The following is a 21,643-nucleotide window of genomic DNA, read 5'->3' on the forward strand; positions in this document are numbered from 1 at the left end:
GCCGCGACCATCGGCGCCAGCTCCCCGGCGGCTCCAGCCCCGGAGCACCCATGGAGTCTTGGGGGGTGGTGAATGGGTGGGGCCTTGGGGGCGGGGGCGGAGAGAGGGTTGGGGTCTTGGGGGCGGAGCGAGGAAGGGGTTCTGGGAGGGCTGGCGTGAGTAGCTGCTGCCTGGGAGCCGGAGAACTCGAATGCAAGAAAAGGGGCCGGGTGATTTCTTATTTCGGCTTCTCGACAACCAGCGTGGGGGGGCGGGGCAGGAGCACAGTCTGTGCCTGGGTGGGACGTTTAACTTCGGCGTTAACCGCCACTTTTGGGGGCGCATCTGCTCGTCCTTTCGCAGCCTTGGCACGTTCCCCGGGCCACACGAGCCGGGAGAAACATTCCCGGGTTAGAAAGCCCGGGTTATGCCGATCCGATCCGGGAGCCCGATCCACGTAGCATCACAGAGACGCCCAAGGGTGACAGGATCCCTTGGTACAGCTATAACTTAGACCAGGGGTCCCCAACACGGCGCCCGCGTCCTGGCCGGCGGTCGAGCATCCGCCGAAATGCCGCCGAAATCCGGCGTCGACGCCTCTCGATGAAGCCGCTTGCCGCCGACCAGCGACGTCATCGAGCGGCGCCCACGGTCCTTCATCCAGATGAAAAGGTTGGGGGGGCCGCTGGCTTCGACGATATTTTTTACTTCAAGGTCCGAGAGACGCAGACAAGGTTTGCGTCTCGAGGCCAAAAGTCCACCAACGTCAAGACACTGGATCCCGGCCTAGGCCGGGCTCGCAGAGGACGGTCTAACACAGAGTAATTAACGACGACCTCTGGTAGAAGCTAAACCCACCCGGCTCCCGGCATCTCTCCGTCAAAGCCACGTTTTCCGAATCTTCCAATCGTTTCGGTGGCTCTTCTCTGAACCCTCCCCGGTGGCCGGCGACCTCCCTCCTGGCCGGTCTACAAGTTCCCTGGGATCGGTTAAACCGGTTTTCGCAAACTGTCCTCAGACTCGTCGGGATCCTGCGTTAATTACCTGCGAAGAGTCTCAGGGGAGCATTTTCATCGGTCTCCTGCGTTAATTACCTGCGAAGAGTCTCAGGGGAGCATTTTCATCGGTCTCCAAAGCGGCGCATCGACCATACAGCAAGTGTGAAAAATCAGGAAGGGGTAATAGGTACCTATATAAGAAAAAGCCCTCAAAAATCAGGACGGTCCCGATAAAATCGGGACATCTGGTCGCCCCACATCTACCACGCCCTGATGTTCGCTTCACAGAAGTGACCAGGTATTAAGAACGGCCGGACTGGGTCAGACCAAAGGTCCATCCAGCCCAGTGTCCTGTCTTCCGACAGCGGCCAGTGCCGGGTGCCCCAGAGGGAACGACCAGAACGGGGGATCATCGGGTGACCCATCCCCTGTCGCCCGTTCCCAGCGTCTGGCAAACAGAGGTGGGGACACCCTCCCTGCCCAGCCTGGCTAATAGCCACTGATGGATCTTACCTGGTTCTGTTCTAGTCTCGGCCTTCGCAACATCCAGTGGCGAGGAGTTCCCCAGGTCGACAGTGCGTTGCGTGAAGAGGTACGTCAGGTTTGAGGCCCCTTTTCCGATCCCAATCGATGGTTTCGGAGACGGGGCGGCCACATGGGCACGCGGCACTCAAGACGTGGCGTCCCGCGGATTTATAGGGCGGCAACAGGCTATTTTCTGTCTGATTCTCTCTCCCTCTCTGGTCACTGGAGGTGTCTGAGACAGATTGGACGAAGAGCAGTCAGGGAGGGGCCCTGCCTCAGCCTGGGGAGACGAACTTCCGCTAGAGGGGCTCAGGAGGTCCCCCGATGCCCCCTGTGGGCAGCCCTATAACCCCTCTGTGCAGCCCCATAACCCCCCCATGTCCCCTTCTGTGCAGCCCCATAGCCCCCCGCTGCCCTATCTGTGCAGCCCCATAGCCCCCCGATGCCCCCTCTGTGCAGCCCCATAACCCCCCCATGCCCCCTCTGTGCAGCCCCATAGCCCCCCATGCCCCCTCCGTGCAGCCCCATAACTCCCCCATGTCCCCTTCTGTGCAGCCCCATAACCCCCAGGCCCCCTCCGTGCAGCCCCATAACCCCCGTCCCCTTCTGTGCAGCCCCATAACCCCATGCCCCTCCGTGCAGCCCCATAACCCCCGTCCCCTTCTGTGCAGCCCCATAACCCCCATGCCCCTCCGTGCAGCCCCATAGCTCCCCCCATGTCCCCTCCGTGCAGCCCCCTAACCCCCCTCATGTCCCCCTCTGTGCAGCCCCATAACCCCCCATGCCCCCTCAGGGCCGCCCAGAGGGGGGGGCAAAGGGGGCAATTTGCCCCGGGCCCCGGGCTCCGCAGGGGCCCCCAAGAGAAGAGCGGAGGCTCCCGCCTCCGCCCCTCTCCTGGAGCCTCGGCGAGTCAAGGGCCGAGACTCCGGCCGAGCCCCTGAGCCCCGCCCCGCTCAGAGCGCCGTGGGGAGGGGGCGGGGCAGCTGCCTCCGCTCGGCGTGGAGCTCCCAGCCCCGCCCCCTCCCCACGCGGCTCTGAGCCGGACGGAGCTCAGGCCCCGGGGGTGATGCGCTCGGTAAGGGACCGGGACCGGGACCGGGACCGGGGCCGGGGCCGAGAAGCGGGACCCGCCGCCGCCGCCGCCGAAGCGCAGCCCGGTCTTCGGCGGCGGGGGGGCCCCTTCTGTTCTGGGACCCGCCGCCGATGGGCCCCAACGCCCCGCGGAGGGGGGGCCCCCGCCGCGGGTCTTCGGGGCACTTCGGCGGCGGGTCCCGGAACGGAAGGGCCCCCCCCCGCCGCCGAAGACCCCGGGCCCCCGGAATCCTCTGGGCGGCCCTGTGCCCCCTCTGTGCAGCCCCATAGCCCCCCCGATGTCCCCTCTGTGCAGCCCCATAGCCCCCGATGTCCCCCTCTGTGCAGCCCCATAGCCCCCGATGTCCCCTCTGTGCAGCCCCATAACCCCATGCCCCTCCGTGCAGCCCCATAGCCCCCATGTCCCCTCTGTGCAGCCCCATAACCCCATGCCCCTCTGTGCAGCCCCATAACCCCCATGCCCCTCTGTGCAGCCCCATAACTCCCCCATGTCCCCTCTGTGCAGCCCCATAGCCCCCCCATGCCCCCTCTGTGCAGCCCCATAACTCCCCATGTCCCCTCTGTGCAGCCCCATAGCCCCCGATATCCCCTCTGTGCAGCCCCATAACCCCCCATGCCCCCTCTGTGCAGCCCCATAGCCCCCCATGTCTCCTCTGTGCAGCCCCATAGCCCCCCATGCCCCCTCTTTGCAGCCCCATAGCCCCCCAATGTCCCCTCTTTGCAGCCCCATAGCTCCCCCCCCCCCCGAAGTCTCCTCCGTGCCGGGGGGGGGGAGAGCAGGGAAAGGAGGCGTGGCCAAAATTAAACCCATTCAGCCGCTGCTCCGGTACAGCCCCAACTGCGTCTGCGCCGGCCCCGGTGGGGTGAGAGCGGGAGGCGGGGCCAAGGGGGCGTGGCCTGCGCCCAGCGGCTTCAGTCTCGGCTCTCCCGCCCGGCCGGTGCGCCCCGCCCCTTTGGAACGTTGCAACAAGGTTGCGCCCCGCCCCCCTTTGGAACGTTGCAACCCGGTGGCGCGGCCGCGGCGGTCCACGTGAGCGGGCGGCCCGGCTGTAGCGCCCGGCGGGTCGGATTTTTGGGGTGCATTGATCCTCGCCTCCCCTCCCCCCCCTTCTTAAGGGGGATCTGGATCGCCAGTCCCCGGGAAGGCGGGGGAGGGGGGAGCAGGCTGGTATTTGGATATAACGCCCAGAGGGGGCTTTCTGAAGGGGGGCAGCCGGGGGGGGAGGATTTTTTGCCCTGACTTTCTCGGGGGGCCAGCGGAGGCTGATGTAATTCTTGGCCAGGTAAGGATGGGGTGGGGGAGATTAGAGACCAGGCGGGTATACAGGTGTAACGCCTGGTGGAGGGGGGGGGAAGCGCCCACACACCGCCCGGGCTGGAGGGGGGAAGGGAGGCAATGGTGTTTGGAGGTCCCTGTTTTCCTGCTGCGATTCGATAGACTTTGACCCTGGCTACACTAGCTCCGGTGGTGGTGGTGGAGGAGGGGGAGACCCAAGACTAGCCCCCATCCTCCCATGTCCCCTCTGTGCAGCCCCATAACCCCCCCCATGTCCCCTCTGTGCAGCCCCATAAGTTGCTGTTGCTTCACCCTTCACTGGAGTGAGTATGTGTGTGGGGGTCACCTAGTTAAAGGGATAATGCCCCCCTCCCCCTAACCCAGCTGCCGCCACTAGATACCTTCTGCCTGCTTTGGGGGCTGCTGATTCTGGGGTGAGTCGCTGCTAGGGGAGACAGCGAGGGGGGGCATGCGATCTTGGGGGTGATGGAGGTGGGTTCATCCTGGTATGTCTTGGCTCTGCTGGGGGTGAAGATGTTAAAAACCTGGTTGCAAAATTAAAGAGTTCAGCACGCTTGTGGGAGAGGGGGGGTTGGGGGTGGTCAATTTATTGCAGATTTACTCTTAACTGTCTCTGAAGGGGGGGATTTCTGATCCTCTTAAGGGGATTGTCTACACTGGGAAGTTAATTCGGATTAAGGGCTGTTTAAATCGGCTCTGAAGGTGGATTATCCGCTTTGGCACAGACCAGCCAGTTAATGGGGAAGCAGAAGGGGGTCCCATGGAAGGGAGACCGGGGGGTGGACGGGGGTTAATAAGCAGAAATGAAAGTCCGTCGGCTTAGCCTTTAAGCGCCGGAGCTGCTCCTGGATCTCGGTGGAGACTCTGGATTGAGAGGGCTTCGTTCCGATCTAGCTTCATCCGCCGCGCCAGTCGCTCCCGTGTACGGAGAACCCCTTGGTCAAGATGCAAAAAACCCGAAGGCCACCTGGTTAGGTGGTTTGACGGGCAAAGTGGGAAGGGAGCCGTTGATCAGAACGATTTCCCTTCGGGGAATCGTAGGACGGGAAGGGACCTCGAGAGGACACCTACTCCAGTCCCCTGTGCTCATGGCAGGGCTGAGTATTATCTAGACGGGTGGTTTTCAAATTGTGGGTCGCGACCCATTTACTGCAAGGCCAATGGGAGCTGGGGGTGGGGGCGTGTGTGTGCCCCAATCCCCTGCCCTGAGCCCCCCCAACCCAGAGCCCCCTTCTACACCCCAAACCCCTCATCTCTGGCCCCACCCCAGAGCCTGCACCCCCAGCCCAGAGCCCGCACCCCCTCCAGCACCCCAACCCCCTGCCCCGGCTCAGAGCCCCCTCCCACACCCTGAACTCCTCATTCCTAGCCCCAGCCTGCATCCCTCACCCCCACACCCCAACCCTGTGCCCCAGCCCTGAGCCCCTCCCACACCCCAAACCCCTCATCCTCAGCTCCGTTGGGTCATAGGATCATAGAAGATCAGGGTTGGAAGGGACCTCAGGAGGGATCTAGTCCAACCCCCTGCTCAAAGCAGGACCAACCCCAACTAAATCATCCGAAGCGTCAAGGTCTTCATCTGGGTCACCAGAAAAAAAAAGTTTGAAAACCACTGCTCCAGACCAACTCTCTCTCGGGTGCGACTCGCACGAGTCCCCCATCACCGGTTCTGTGCTCAGGCGCCCCCATAAAACTCCTCCATAAGAAGCGAGATCAATGCGTCACGCACGTAGGGGCTCGGAGACGTTCTCGAAAACCCCAATGAACCAGGGTATGAATGCGGTTCCGCAAAATCCCGCTAGATCTGGCATAACAGGTGCTCGGATTGCCACGTCGTCCACTCCAAAAGATGACGGGAAGCAAAGACGGAAGAAAGCAGGCAGCGGAGAGCGTGGGCGGCTCTGGGAATTATTTTTGGGGACGTTCTCCAGTTTGGGTTACGTGGGAATATCAGCCTGGACGAACACTCAGATGTTATCCCGGTTCTGTTTGTTCCCTCCGAAGCGTCTGTCGGAAGACAGGACAGTGGGCTAGACGGACCTTTGGTCTGACCCAGGATGGCCGTTACGTATGTTTGGGGACACGCACCCCAAATCCCCGCCCTCCCAAATCTAATGTTTTCAACTCGGTTTCGTAGAATCATAGAATCTCAGGGTTGGAAGGGACCTCAGGAGGTATCTAGTCCAACCCCCTGCTCAAAGCAGGACCAATCCCCAACTAAATCATCCCAGCCAGGGCTTTGTCAAGCCGGGCCTTAAAAACAAGCGGGCGCCAGACGAAGGACCGTGGCGGCGGTCGAGTGTCCGCCGAATTTCTGCGGCATTTCGGCGGCGGTGCCTCTCGATGACGCCGCTTGCCGCTGACAAGCGGCGTCATCGAGAGGCACCGCCGCCGAAATGCCGCAGAAATTCGGCAGCATTTCGGCGGATGCTCGACCGCCGGGCAGGGCGCGGGACCTGGCGCCCATGGGCACCGCGTTGGGGACCCCTGATCTAGACCATTCCTGACAGGTGTTTGTCTAATGTGCTCTTAAAAATCTCCCATGATGGAGATCCCACGACCTCCCTCAGCAATTTATTCCAGCACTCAACCCGCTTGACAGTTAGGAAGTTTTTCCTGATGTCCAACCTAAACCGCCCTTGCTGCAATTTCAGCCCGTTGCTTCTTGTCCTGTCCTGAGGTTAAGAAGAACAATTTTTCTTCAAATAGCCTGAAATCCAGCGTTGTTTGGACACGTGATGTGGACCACTTCTTTTTTTATGGCTACCAAGGTCCTATCCTCAGAGGTTAAGAACCATTTTTCTCCCTCCTCCTTGAAACAACCTTTTATGTCCACGAAAACTGGTATCATGTCCCCTCTCCGTCTTCTCTTCTCCAGACTAAACCCACCCAACTTTTTCAATCTTCCCTCGTCGCTCATGTGTTCCAGACCTTTCGTCATGTGTGTTGCTTTTCTCTGGAGTCGCTCCAATTTGGCCACATTTTTTCCTGAAATGTGCTGCTCAGAACTGGACACAGTCCTCCAGTGGAGGCCTAATCAGCGCGGAGTAGAGCGGAAGAATGTCTCTTGTGTCTGGCTTACAATGCTCCTGCTAATACATGGATACATGAATGATGTTTGCTTTTTTCACTCCGCTGACTCGTATTGAGGTTGTGATCCGTTATGACCCCCAGATCCCTTTCTGCAGTTCTCCTTCCTAGGCAGTCGTTTCCCATTTCGCCTGCGTGCATCGGATTCTTCCTTCCAAGTGGAGGACTTTGCATTTGTCCTTATTGACTTTCATCCAGTTGACTTCAGACCATTTCTCCAGTTTGTCCAGATCACTTTGAATTTTAATCCTACCCTCCGAGGCGCTCGCAACCCTTCCTGGGTTGGTATCGTCCGCAAACTTCACACGCGTTTCTGCTACTGACTGGGTCCGGAGACCCAAAGTTATTGCAAAGCCGGCTTCAGGCGTTGCGTGCGTTTCCCGACGGGCAGGAGAGCTTTCGTTGGCATCTTGTTGTTCCGGGTGGTAGCATCCTCGCTCTCCTTTGCGCATGATACGGCCGGTTTAATCTTGCACCGAATAGCAGTGGAGACTCTCTGGATGAAGAGGGCTTCGTGCCGATCTAGCTTCATCCACGGGGTCTAGCAGTGGGGAGAGGCCTGTTGATTTGAGGGGGTCACCCCTGGCCTCGGGTGCGTGCCTCTGGGATTGCCTGTAGAACGAAGGACCGTGGGAGGGCAGAAATTAGGGTCTTCCCGCTGAATGGTGCCCCTCTTAACGGGGCCTACTGCATTGGTCATGTCAATCTCCTAGACAGACGAGAAATAAGACTGGGGGGGGCAGCCCCTGGCATGGAGAGGAATGGGGGCCCCTGGCATAGAGAGACAGGGGAGAATAGGGGCCCCTGGTATGGGGAGAGGGGCAGGTGGGGGGCCACCCGGAGCCCCGGGCATGGAGCTGGGGGCCGGGAAGGGGGCACATGGAGTCTTTAGGGGGGGCAGTTTTGAGCCCAAGCGAGAGACGCAAAGGGAGGGAAAACGCAGCCAGCCCCCCTGCCCTGCACCCCACAGCGCCCCCTGCTGGGAGATGCTGGGACTAGAGGAGCCGGGAGCTCCCCCTGCAGCCAGCCCCCCCTGCCCTGCACCCCACAGCGCCCCCTGCTGGGAGAGGCTGGGACTGGAGGAGCCGGGAGCTTCCCTCCCCCAGCCAGCCCCCCTGCCCAACACCCCACACGCCCCCTGCTGGGAGAGGCTGGGACTGGAGGAGCCGGGAGCTTCCCTCCCCCAGCCAGCCCCCCTGCCCAACACCCCACAGCGCCCCCTGCTGGAAGAGGCTGGGACTGGAGGAGCCGGGAGCTCCCCCTGCAGCCAGCCCCCCCGCCCCGCACCACACAGCGCCCCCTGCTGGGAGAGGCCGGGACTGGAGGACCTGTACTCCAGGGCAAAATAGCCTTTTCTAATGCCCCTTTTTCTCCTACAGTGAGCCCCAATGCCGGTGGTGCACCCCGAGCCCCCCGACGGGGGCTGGGGCTGGATGGTGGTGCTGGCCGCCTTCTTCCAGTCGGCGCTGGTTTTCGGGGTGATCCGCTCCTTCGGCGTCTTCTTCATGGAGTTTGTGGGGTACTTCGGGGAGCTGTCGGCGCGGGTGTCCTGGATCACCTCCATCGGGATTGCGGTGCAGCAATTTGCTAGTGAGTTTGGTGGTGGTGGTGGGCGGGGGATCCTGACCCTCCTTTTTGGAGGGTAGGAGGGAGAACCCCATTCCTCCCCCAGAGTCAGCTGCATCGCAGGTTAACAAGGGCCCGCCCGGTGTCTCTCTGCCGCCCCCTGCAGGTCCGGTGGGCAGCGCCCTCAGCACGCAATACGGCGCGCGCCCCGTGGTGATGGCCGGCGGCTTCCTCTCGGGGCTGGGTATGATCATGGCTTCCTTCGCCACCAGCCTGACCCACCTGTACCTGAGCATCGGGGTGCTCTCAGGTAGGTCCCGCCCTGAGCTCCCCCTGCCTTGGTGCACCCTGGGACCATCCTCACCCAAGACCAGGAGCAAGGGATTCTGGGTCTAATATCAGATATTCCAGGCAGGAATGACCAATTCTTGTCGGTGGTGTGTTTTTAAAGAGTTTCATTTCATTGCATGTTGCCTTTTTCTGAGTTCAAACTGCCTGCTGTTCGCAATGACCCGAGCTAAGACTTGGCAGCATTCAGTGTTGGGTTTTTTGGATAATTTTGATGCGTTTATTTTTAAAGCATCTCTTTGAGATTTTTGCCAAGTTACGCTTTCACAGCTGCGTAAGATCATGGGTTGGAACCATTTTATTTTTGTCACTTGTTAGTGATTTTAAACCTGTGCCGTTGCATAAAACGATGGATGAAGCATTTTTTTGTTTCCTCCCCGGTTCTTACTGATTGAAATTTTCACAGCAGCGGGAAATCACGAGGGCTGGTCGGACGACGGTTGGCCAACAGATGCAGAGGTTGAAAAAGTTAGACCTCGGTAGCCGGAAAAACAGAAGCGGTCCACATCTCGTGTACAAACAAAATTGGATTTCAGGCTATTTCCTCTTATCCATATGGACCACTACTTTGCTTTAAAATAATTGACCAGTCACCCAGACCCCCAGCTCCCAATGGGATCCAACTCCGTTTTACTCTTGTCGGAGAAAAACATAGTTGTCACTCTCTGGTTGGGTGCAGCAAAGTCAGACACTTTATTCTCAAGCAGTTGCATAGAGGGAGAGAGTGCGCTAGGACACAGGGTTTTCCCCCTCCTAGGCAGGTCTCTGTACTGGTAAACAATTCCAGCAAGCATTTATACTTTTTGTTACATACAATGATAAGCAACAGCTGCATGTTGGTCACCTCGACATCTTATTTTTCTCACTTATTTGGACTCTAGTCTACATTCCATATTTATCGACACAAGCTCGCAACAACTTCTCACACAGTTCTTTGCCACTCGCCTCACGCGCTCCTCGCGTCTACAGAGCTCGCGTTATTAGGGTTACAGCTAGCCTGCCTCTTGAGAACGGAGGCTGGCGTGCGTTGAAATCCCCTTCGAATCCCTGTCAGTTTTCTCTACTTCCACACTCTGTTTAAAGCTTTCTACAGGGCAAACTCGTACTGACACTGCGAGAGAGAGATGCACAGCCGTTTGCTCCCCCAGGTGTTAATCACTTACTCTGGGTTTATCAATAAACAAAAGTGATTTTTATTAAGTATAAAAAGTAATAACAGGCAGAACAAAGTAAGTTACCAAGCAAAATAAAACAAAACACGCAAGTCTAAGCCTAATACCTTAAGAAACTGATTACAGGTCAATCTCACTCTCGGAGATGTTCCAATAAGCTTCTTTCATAGAAGATCAGGGTTGGAAGGGACCTCAGGAGGTCATCTAGTCCAACCCGCTGCTCAAAGCAGGACCAATTCCACAATTTTTTCATAGACTAGACTCCTTCATAGGCTGGTACAATCCTTGTTAGTTCCAGCAGGCATCTTAGGTGAAAAGCAGGGGCTCTCTCATGATCCTTTGTCCTGCTCCACTCGTTTTTATAGCTTCAGCACAAGGCGGGAAGCTTTTGTCTCTCTGGGTCCTCACCCTCAATGGAAAAGTACCAGGTTTAAGATGGATTCCAGTATCAGGTGACATGGGGGAGGGATGGCTCAGTGGTTTGAGCATTGGCCTGCTAAATCCAGAGTTGTGAGTTCAATCCTTGAGGGGGCCATTTAGGGAACTGGGGTAAAAATGTCTGGGGATTGGTACTTGCAGGTAAATAAACCACTTACAACCAATTGTCCTACTCAAGGGGAGCCATCAAGACTCTACACCATCGTTAATGGCCAACACTTTGCATAATTACAATGACCTCAAAGTTATCGTTCATATTCCTAGTTTTGGATACAAGACTGATCCATGCATACAAACAGGATGAACACACTCAAGTCGATTATAAGCTTTGTAACGATACCTTACAGGAGACCTTTTGCATGAAGCTTCTTCCAGTTGCATCATATTAGCATATTTCCATCAAACATTATGGAGCGTAACGGCAGTCGTTTTTAAGGGAGGTGATACTTGGAGGGGACGCAAGATCAGTCAGACTCCTGAAAGGGCATGGGTGGCGCGTCGTGCAGGGTGGCGATCGCTAAGCCTCCCCAAATCTCAGACCGCCGGGGTGGGGGGTGTCAGTGGCAGATTACCACACAGGGCCCATGCCCAGGAACCCCAGCCAATATTTGGGGCTGCCGGGAAAATCTCCCCCCGCCACAGCTCCAGGGCTGCAGTGTGGGGGTGGAAAGGGGGGGCAGGGCATTATCTTCAAACAGCCCCCCCTTCATCTCCCATACCCCCCCAAAAAAGAGAGCCAACCCTGTATAGACCCTAATCACACCAAAGTGACCCAACATGACAACGGGTGCACAGTTATATCTTTGTGCTGGGGTAGAAAATGGGGAGGTGGGGGGGATCAGTGGGGTGCAGGAGCCATGGGGGAGGGTCTCTAGGGTGGGGGAGGGACGGTAGGGGGAAGATGGAGAACGATAGGCCCAGGGGGAAGGAGCCAGACCATATTCAAAATGGCTTCCATGGGGGGGGCAGGGGGAAGGTGGATGACCTTTTTCAAAATGGCTGCCGTCATGTGGGGGCAACCATGGACCCAAGCAGGGGAAGGAGCCGGGTCTTATTCAAAATGGCTGCCAGTGTGTCTGCGGAATCAGTGGGGAAGTTGTTTGGAGTGAGGAGAGCACAGGGGGGAAAGGAGCGGGGCCTTTTCAAAATGGCTGTCATCTGCGGGGGGAACTGTGGGTCCACAGGAAAGGAGCCAGACCTTATTCAAAATGGCTGCTTATGAGGGGGACAGTTTGATGGGGGGGTATGTGGGAGGAACTGTGGGTCCAGAGGGGAAAGGAGCAGGGCCTTTTCAAAATGGCTGCCATTCTGTGGGGCTGCAGGGAAGGAGCCTGACCTTATTCAAAATGGCTGCCGCTGAGGGGGACAGTTTGGGGATGAAGGGCATCAAAGGAAGGAGAGGCCCATCAAAGTGGCCACCGGTTAATGGGTGAGGGTAGGGAGAAGAAGTTGGACAAAATTTAAAATGTCCGCCACTGTAGGGGGTTAGGGGCGTAAGGAGCTAGGCCTCATTCAAAATGGCCACCCGTGTGTGTGGGGGAACCCTGCAGTTTGTGGGGGCGAGGGTAGTAATCACTGAGGCTGGGGGAGCAAGGAGCCGGGCCTCATTCAAAATGGCTGCAGCCACACGGCAGCCATTTTGGAAAAACGAGTCAAAAGTGGATGGGCCCAAAACAGTCTCATTTGTGGCCATGTCCCGGGCTGTTGCCATAACAACCTGGATGTGGTTGGGGCGGGCCCTGACAGGTGTCTTTTCTACCCCCCCCCCTTTTTTTTGCAGGCTTCGGGTGGGCCTTGGTCTTCACGCCCTCCGTGGCCTCGGTGGCCCGTTACTTCAAGAAGCGCCGGACGTTCGCCACGGCCTTGGCCTTCACGGGCGTGGGCCTGTCCTCCTTCGCCTTCTCCCCGCTCTTTCAGTTCCTGGTGGACACCTACGCCTGGCGGGGGGCCCTCCTGGTGGTGGCCGGCATGTCCTTCAACCTGGTGGTGTGCGGAGCCCTCATCCGCCCCCTGACCCTCAAGGAGGACCTGGCCGGCCCCGGGGACCCCGGCGGGAGCTGCCTGGGGAAGCTTTCCACCCTCTTTGGCCTGCCTTTGCTGTCCCACTGGCCCTTCATGAGATTCGTCCTGGCCGTGACCTTGATCAACACCGGCTACTTCATTCCCTATGTCCACTTGGTGGCCCGAGCCCGGGAGCTGGGCTTCGACAAGCACCAGGCCGCCTTCCTCATGTCCGCGGTGGCCGTGGCCGACCTGTCTGGCCGCCTCCTCTCGGGTTGGCTGGCCGACTGCCGGGCTTTCCGCTTCGCCCACATCTTGGTGGCCTGGACCTCCCTGACTGGCATCTCCTTGGCGCTGGTGCCTCTGGGACGCGGCTACCCGTTGCTGATGGCCATCGGTGTCTGCTACGGGTTCTTCTCTGGGGCACTCACCCCCGTGGTCTTTTCCATCCTGCCGGAAATCGTGGGCATCGGGCGGATTTTCGGCTCGATGGGGCTGCTGCAGATGATGGAGAGCATCGGCGGGCTTCTGGGAGCGCCATTCTCTGGTAGATCGCCACTGGCTTCCTTCTCCTCCCGTTCAATTAATTGGAAATGAGCTCCTCCCTCCCCCCCAGTAAATCAATCCCCAGCCCTACTCTTTTCCCCATAACCTTCAGTCATAGACTTGGTCCTTCTTGGAGCCAAGACTCCTGACCCCCACCCTGGTCATGGGACCAGTGGTTGACACGTGAACATCATCCTGCTTGGGATTAGCTGCCCTCCAACCCTGGAGATAGGCCCAGAGGTGGGGATAGAACCTAGCAGTCCTGACGCCTAGTTCCCCCTGCTCCAACCAGCTAGACCCCACAAGGTCCTTGTGACCTCATTCTGGGTCACCTTGGTTCTAGGTCACCCTAGGTTTTGATCTAAGTCACCCTGGGTTCTTATGGTGTTGTAGGTCACATCCATGTTCTAGGGAGCCCCGTGCTCTCTGGATGTTGTTCTAGATCCCACTTGGGTTTGCATGACATTCTAGGTCACTTCCATGTTCTAGGTAGCCCTGTGCTCTCTGGATGATCTAGATCACACTTGGCTCGTGTGCCATTCTCGATCACCTTCGTGTTCTAGGTTGCCCTGTGCTCTCTGGATGTTGTTCTAGATCACACTCGGCTCTTGTGCCAGTCTCGATCGCCTTCGTGTTCTAGGTTGCCCTACGTTCTCTGGCTGTTGTTCTAGCTCGCCCTGGTTTTTCCGGCTGTTGCTCTAGATGACTCGGTCTTTTCTCTGTTCCAGGTTGGCTGCGGGACGTGACTGGGAACTACACGGCCTCCTTCTTGGCAGCTGGGGCTTTCCTCTTGGCCGGGAGCTTGGTTTTGGTCACCCTACCCAACTTCTTCTCCTGTCTGGGCTCCTCCTCTCCTGCCTGCACCCAGGCCTCTGGGGAACATTCCTCCCAGGACAGAGACTGTCTGGCCAGAAGCCAAGATCTCAGGGAGCCAGCGTGACTGCAAGGGGGTGCTGGCAGTGCCAGCCAGTGGCTGGGTGAAGGGCGGGGGGGATCAAGGAGGGACAGCTCCATCCCACCCCGCACAGCTCCGTTGGGACCCCTCAATCCATTATCACAGCCTGGGGCTTCTCCTGTCCCGGGGGTCCAATCCCCTGTTTGTATCCTCTGATCCCTGGAGCGAACGTCTTCACTGGGACCATAACCAGGTTCTGGAAGGGTTAATGCGGTAAATTCGAGCCTGGGGAGGGGTCCTGGGGTTTTGTCTGTCTTCCCACCACCACCACCCTCTTCAACATCTCGACCTAGAAGGATGTTCCTTCGCAGAAATAAACCACTTCACTACCACCCTTGCCCTCCTGGATTCTCCTCCGCTCCCTCCCACGGGCTCCGGCTCCAACCTCCCCCAGGCCTGCTGGAAGCCTAGGTCCATAATGCGGGGAGGACGCTGAGGAAGGGAGGGAGGGAGACCCCAGGAACGAGCAGAAATTGGATCAGAGCCTGAGTCTACTGCAAAGAACGTTTTATGAAGGGGAAGGGGGATCGGGCGGCTCCGTTCATTTGGGGAAATACAGCACTGACCCAGCGAGGGCAGGTGTATGCAAACAGGGAAGTAAAAGGCCCGATCCCGTAATCTCGTGGGCAGCAGGCCCCTGCCTCAGTTTCCCCACTTGCTGCTGGGAATGGCGGGCAGGAAACGGACACCCAGCTTTGCACCCCACTCCGGGGGCATGAGGGATGTCCCAGAGCCCAGAAATGCAGTTACCGATGTAAAAACGCCTCCCCCCCCACCCCAGATTTATGGATTTTGTGCTGCTAGATGTGTAATTAGACGGGTGTGGCTGGGGAAGGGAACGGGGGGTCTCAGTGGGCATCGTTTACCCTCCAAAAGGTAGGATTTGGTGATTTAAAATGGTGGAGGGGTTTATATAGAGAAATGACGGTTTTGAGGGGGGACAAAATGGCGGTTTCGAGTGCCGCCTTTTCTGGAACAGAGCTGCGTTGGGGGGGGGGGGAATTAAAACCAGACAATTCCTCTGGCAGGCGTCCAAGTTCATGGTCTCCTGACCAGCGCGGGAGAGGAAGGGGCCCAGGTGGACGTGACTAGCTTGGAAGCGGCCATAGTGCATGTGTCCCCCCCGGGGCTGGGTGGACCAAAGGTTGAAAGTGCCTCATGGAAGCAGAGCAGTGTGAAAGTTCATCTGAGTTTCGGCCGATTGAAATGAACAGGTCTCTTCAGGACGGGGCTGGAGGGAACCGGCAGGGAGGGTAAATATTAACGTCGCCGGAGGAGATGGACGATTAACAAGGGAGGTTTCTTCAAGGATTGGGCAAAACAGCTTGTGGTGGGTTTGCAGAGTTGCGCGGGGGGGGAGAAAAGGGATTAATTCAAGTACAGGGCGGACCTGGTGATGATGGAACCCAGGAGTCCTGGCGTCCAGCCCCCCTGCTCTAGCCCACCAGCCCCCACTCCCTTCCCAGAGCTGGGGCGAGAACCCAGGAGTCCTGGCTCCCAGCCCACCTGCTCTAACCCAGCAGCCCCCACTCCCCTCCCAGAGCCAGGGAGAGAACCCAGGAGTCCTGGCTCCCAGCCCCCGCTGCTCTAACCCACCAGCCCCCACTCCCCTCCCAGAGCCGGGGAGAGAACCTAGGAGTCCTGGCTCCCAGCCCCCACTCTCCTCCCAGAGCTGGGGAGAGAACCCAGGAGTCCTGGCTCCCAGCCCCATCTGCTCTAATCCACCAGCCCCCACCCCCCCATCCCGGAACCAGGAGGTCAGCGGTTCTGAGCACAAAGCAGACAGTCACTGACTTTGCTGGCAGAGCAGGAACCATCCTGTCCTATATGTAGTGTTTGGCCTGGGCTCACCCTGGGATCCTGGCACCTGTCCACTGGCCGGGAGATTGCACAGACCCTTTGCAATCCAGCCTTTCCCAGGCTGTTTGGAGGCGGCCGGTTACCCAGGGACCCCTCGCCCGGCGCTGAGATGCGCCCACCTCTGGGGCGGGGCGGCCGGTTACCCAGGGACCCCTCACCCGGTGCTGAGATGCAGCCACCTCTGGGGTGGGGCGGCCTGTTACCCGGGGACCCCTCGTCCGGCACTGAGATGCAGCCACCTCTGGAGTGGGGCTGGTTACCCAGGGATCCCTCGCCCGGCACTGAGATGCAGCCACCTCTGGGGCGGGACGGCTGGTTACCTGGGGACCCCTTGCCTGGCACTGAGATGCGCCCACCTCTGGGGCGGGGCGGCCCGTTATACAGGGATACCTGAAAACAGCATGGAACCCTTTTAAAGACACCACTGAAATGCATCCCCCCCCCCCCAATTTAAAAAAAAACCACAGCAAGAGGCACCAAAAACGCGCCGCCCTGGTTAAACAGCCAAGTAAGAGAAGCCGCGAGAGGCGAAAAGGCCTCCTTTAAAAAGTGCAGGTTAAATCCTAGCGAGGAAAATAGAAAGGAGCCTAAACTCTGGATTAAACACCCAATTAGGAAGGCCCAAAAGGGAATTTGAAGCACAGGGACCCAAAGCCTCAAAACGTAACAGCGGAGGCTCCCCCAGAGTCCTGGCTGGTTTTGTAGGGAGCAGATCCAGAGCATCGCCCCGGTGATTCCACAACAACTGGTGGCAGCGGTGGGATAAACCGCACCCCATGGTCGGCACATCCTGCAGTAAGTGACTGGGGAGCAGTAAAACGAAGGGGGGTTAGCGAGAGACGGGCGTGCTGAAGGCTCAGAGAGGTGCGGTTCCAGGAGGCGGAGGAGCCTACGGCTGGACCCCCGAGGAGGGCTGTTGATTCGCCCCAGGGCCCTGTGGATTGCAGCTGTCTATAGTGCTTCTTGTAACAGCTGCATGACAGCTACACCTCCCTGGGTTACTTCCCCAGGGCCTCCTCCATACTCCTTCTTTATCCTCACCACAGGACCTTCCTGCTGGTGTCTGATAACGCTTGTACTCCCCAGTCCTCCAGCAGTACGTCTACTCACGCCCAGCTCCTCACACGCTCCTCCTCGCCTGACTGGAGTGAGCTCCTTTTTAAACCCAGGGGCCCTGATTAGCCTGCCTTGATTAGCTGCAGGGGATCTAATCAGCCTGGCTGCCTTAATTGGTTCTAGCAGGTTCCTGATTACTCTACCAGACTCCGGTACCCCACTGGTCTGGATCCGTCACAATGCGTAGACCATATTCCTAACGTCAGCTACCGAAATGATACCTGCATGCAAATTGGCCAATCATAACCTTTCCCACGATCTCGCCCGTGATCTCTCCTGGGAAGCGAGACAAAGAGAAGGAGCAAGGTGGGTGTCGGAGGTCCGGTGGCCGGAAGCCGGGCAGCCTGCAGTTTGGGACTGGAAGAGGGGGAGGCCAGGGCGTCTGGACCGGGATTCCCCCCCAAGATGGACTTGGCGGAAAGTCACTGATTTCTGTGCTCACAAGTTCTGTCCTACGCTGGGTCCCTGTTGACCAATAAACCTTCGGTGTTACTGGCTGGCTGAGAGTCACGTCTGGCTGCGGAGTTGGGGGGCAGGGCCCTCTGGCTTCCCCAGAAGCCCGGCCTGTGCAGACTCGCTGTGGGAAGTGCACGGCGTGGAAGTGGCTGCTGGATGCTCCAAGGTCAGACCCGGGAAGGTGGAAGCTGTGGAAGCTTCTTGCCCTGGAGACAGAGAGGAGGCTCCCCCAGAGTCCTGCCTGGTTTTGTAGGGAGCAGATCCAGAGCATCGCCCCGGTGATTCCACGACAACTGGTGGCAGCGGTGGGATAAACTGCACCCCATGGTCGGCACATCCTGCAGTAAGTGACTGGGGAGCAGTAAAACGAAGGGGGGTTAGCGAGAGACGGGTGTGCTGAAGGCTCAGAGAGGTGCAGTTCCAGGAGGCGGATGAGCCTACGGCTGGATCCCCGAGGAGGGCTGTTGATTTTCCCCAGGGCCCGTGGCAAGCTGAGAAACCACAGGCCTGTGAGCCCGTGACCACTTGGGAACAGCGAGGAGATGGCCTATAACCATCTCCTTAAGAAGGACGTTGTAGAGCTGTGCAGAGGGAGACGGCTGGCTGATTGCTCGGCTGGCAGAGGAGGAGCGCGCCAAGGAGCCGGTTCCTGACCCAGCTGGGGCCACGAGAGAGGCTGGGAACTGCCAGGCAGCCCCAGGGCATATGCCAGTTCCCGAGCGAGCAGCCAGGCAGCTCCGGGATCCACCTCCCCGGCCAGCAGGGGATCTTCATGGTGGAGCCAAAACGGAAAGAGCCCAAGGACTGGGAGAGACAGAGGCAGCGTGAACGGGTGATGGCAGAGCCGAGAGGCAGCTGGGGTGAGTGGGGATGGACCCCGGGGCGAGCCTGCAGGGAACTCCGATATGAAATTGCTGCTCCGGTTTAAGGAAGGGGAGGACCTAGACGCCGGCCTCGCTGCCTTTGAGAAGGTCTGCAATGTGCTCCAGGTTGACCCTGCAGACAGGCTCCGGTATCTCACCCGCTTAGGCCATCGAGATGTTCAGCCAGATGGACGGGGCGGAAGCCGGGGACGACGCACCGTTCAAACAGGCCCCGTTGCTGGCGTTGGAGCCGCCAGGCACACAGGAACAAGGCTCTGGCGTACGCAGAAGACCCCGGGGATGATCTACCTGGAACCGGCCACGCTGATGGGGAAATATCCCGGACCCGGGAGGACGTGTTGGAGCGGATGGGACTGGAGCGCTGTCTCCCGACCGGTGCGTGCCTCAGTTTCCCCGAGTGCTGCATCAATGCCTTGGTGGTGGGTGTGACGGGTTCCCCCCTCCGGAACTGCACAGCTGGCTGGCGAGTTTGCAGACAGCGGGTCGGGATATGGACTGGAATCCCAGGGGGCACAAAAGGGGGGGCCCCCAAAAAAGGGGGGCTCGGATAACCCCCTCCCGAGGGGGACCACCGAGCTGACCGACCGGCCCCTGGGGACCTGAGGTGCCATTACTGCGGCCGGAGATGGACCACAAGCTGAGGAGAAGCACACCGGAGCCCTCAAGGAGTTAACTGGGTGGGAACCCAGCCGGAGGAGGGGTAGGTGTGGCTGGCAGGTTCGCAATGACTAAGGAGGGAGGAATCTCCGAAGTCAGCTCCTGGAGGGGGCCGGACGCGCCGGTTTCAGGGCGCTCCGTCTACGGGGCGCCTGGGATGACGGTCCGGGGACACGGGCGCTGAGGTGACACTGGCCCGGCCCGAGGTGATGGCCCCGACACCTACCTAGGTGTGTGCGCGACCCCGGTTAAGGTAACCAGGGTATGTCTGAAACGGGGGGGGGGGCCAAGGTGGGCCCCAAAGATGTGGGGGATGCACCATCAGTGGCCAACCGAGGTGCTGATGGAGGGTGACCTGGCGGATTGGCGACCGGAGCACCCTAGTCATCACCCATAGCCAGATCCAGCGAGGGGCACTCTGCCCTGACACCGGGGGGGGGGGGGATACCCCGGCGGGAAGGGAGCCCCCGGGGACAGGACTCGACCGGATCGGGGCCTCGGACCCGGCCGGCGAGAGGGAGCCGGTCCCCATCCCTTCCCCAGCTGCTGAATTCCAGGCCGAGCACACGGTGGGGCCCCTCGGCGGAGCGACCTGCTCCAGTGCTTGCGGGAGAAGTGTGGGGTCCGGCACACCCGGGCCTCGGCGTGCCACCCTCAGGCCACCGGGCTGGTGGAGAGGTTCAAGTGGACCCTAAAGATGATGCTAAAAACCTTTACGGACCAGCCCCCGCAGGACGGGGGCAAGAATTTACCCCACCTGCTAGTCCCATGTAGGGAAGTGCCCCAGGAATCCGCAGGGGTCTCCCCGTTTGAGTCGCTGTGCGGGAGGAGAGTACGGGGACCCCCTGGACTTGGGGTGACGAACTGGGAATGTTCTTAATGTTCTCTCTGAAGACTGTGTGGGTGCCTCAGTTTCCCCTATGCAGGTCTTAAGGACCTAGGTGGTGGGATAAGGAGGTGTGAATGGTGCAGAGGAGGGGCTGGAGAGTTTCAGTTTGGAGCTGGCTGGGGAAAGGGAGGGAGCTCCAGGGCTGGGGTCTCAGCTCCCTGCCCCCCGAGATGGACCCGACCAAGGGGGTCCTGTTGTCTGTACCTACAAGCTCTGGTTTAGTCCGTGTTCCTGTCGGCTAATAAACCTTCTGTGTTACCGGCTGGCTGAGAGTCCCGTCTGGCTGCGGAGTTGAGGGGCAGGGCCCTGAGAGGAGGGTTTAGCCTCAGTCCAGCACTTTCCCCAGGTCAATCCTTGTTCCTCGGGTGTTTTCAAGAGTCCCCTTGGGTGGGGAGTCAGTGAAGAACCACGAGGAGGTCACGTCCCTGCCTTAAATAGCTTTTGCCTAGGAGGGGGGGAGCCCTTTGTTTCAAAGTTTGGTTCCCACGCAAGTCCATGGGAAAACTCTGGTATTTCAAGATGGAGTCCGGCCCCAGGTGACCTGATCACATGGCCAAGCAGCCGTGTCTGTAGCCTCCTCAGGAAGGGGGAGATTCGCTGCTTGGGGTGACCCAATGTCCCGATTTTATAGGGACAGTCCCGATTTGTGGGTCTTTTTCTTATATAGGGTCCTATGACCCGCCCATCCCCTGTCCCGATTTTTCACACTTGCCGCCGGCTCACCCCATCACTGCTCCTGACACCTATTGTCAATATTCCTAACTTCAGATACAAAAACGACCAATAGGATCAGCGTAGTCAGTAAATCACTGCCTTCCCTCACACGAACTGTCTCGCATCAGATACGTTATCGTAGAACCATAGAAGATTTGGGTTGGACGGGACCTCAGGAGGTATCTTCTAGTCCAACCTCCTGAAAGCAGGATCCATCCCCAACTAAATCATCCCAGCCAGGGCTTCGTCAAGCCGGGCCTTCAAAACCCCTAAGGATGGAGATTCCACCACCTCCCTAGGGAACCCTATGATTATGATGAAAAATACGGGGTGTAACGGGCCCTTTAAGGTCATCTCGCAGTGGCATGAAGTGGAACTGAGCGACCGAGGGGACCAGGGCAACATGACGGAGCCGTATTTTGACAGGGAGAATTTGGTCCTGGCCGCGTGCGGCCAGCAGGAGGAGAAGGGGAAAATCCCCTGGTGGATTTACTCCCTGAGACGGAAGCCGGCCCCTCGCTGGACTCCAGGGCGTCTGGCCCAGGATTCCCCCAAAATGGACGTGGCTGAAAATCACTGATTTCTGTGCTAACAAGTTCTGTTCCCGGCGACTAATAAACCTCCTGTTTTACCGGCTGGCTGAGAGTCACGTCTGGCTGCGGACTTGTGGGGCAGGGCCCTCTGGCTCCCTCAAAAGCGAAGCCTGGGCGGACTCGCTGCGGGAAGAGCCCGGTGTGGAAGGGGACGCTGGATGCTCCGAGGTCAGACCCAGGAAGGTGCAAGCTTCTTGCCCTGGTGTACAGTGCGATTCTGAAGTAATCAGTGTAATTAATCCATAATCTAAACATCAGGGAACAGAGGTGATCTCGGCAATTCCAGGCCGTTACGCCTAATTTCAGTACCGGGCAAACTGCAAAGAACCGAATGATCAGACGCAGAGATGAACACGATTAGTTGGGGCAGAGTTAAGCTGGTTTTTGTAAAGAAAAATCACGCCTCGCCAATCTACTAGAATTCTGTGAGGGGGTCGACAAGCCTGTGCACAAGGGGGATCCGGTGG

At 58.7% G+C, this 21,643-nt stretch overlaps 1 protein-coding gene across 4 annotated transcripts; it reads left to right on the forward strand.

Moving 5' to 3' along the window:
• The first annotated feature begins 3,545 nt into the window (after nt 1-3,545).
• On the forward strand, nt 3,546-14,339 carry LOC120381609 (monocarboxylate transporter 13-like). 4 transcript variants are annotated; one of them, XM_039499759.1, is made up of 5 exons: nt 3,546-3,657; nt 8,361-8,571; nt 8,714-8,857; nt 12,286-13,053; nt 13,781-14,339. In XM_039499759.1, the coding sequence occupies exons 2-5, from the start codon at nt 8,370-8,372 to the stop codon at nt 13,990-13,992; spliced, it is 1,326 nt and encodes a 441-aa protein (XP_039355693.1). In that variant the 5' UTR covers nt 3,546-3,657; nt 8,361-8,369; the 3' UTR covers nt 13,993-14,339. The 4 variants fall into 4 exon arrangements, with proteins under 4 accessions (XP_039355693.1, XP_039355694.1, XP_039355692.1 ...); XM_039499760.1 differs by having other exon boundaries at nt 3,651-3,671; XM_039499758.1 differs by lacking the exon at nt 3,546-3,657 and adding an exon at nt 3,816-3,877.
• Nucleotides 14,340-21,643: the final 7,304 nt, after the last annotated feature.

Source organism: Mauremys reevesii, linkage group 14 (genome assembly GCF_016161935.1).
Source record: "Mauremys reevesii isolate NIE-2019 linkage group 14, ASM1616193v1, whole genome shotgun sequence".
Lineage (NCBI taxonomy): Eukaryota > Metazoa > Chordata > Testudines > Geoemydidae > Mauremys > Mauremys reevesii.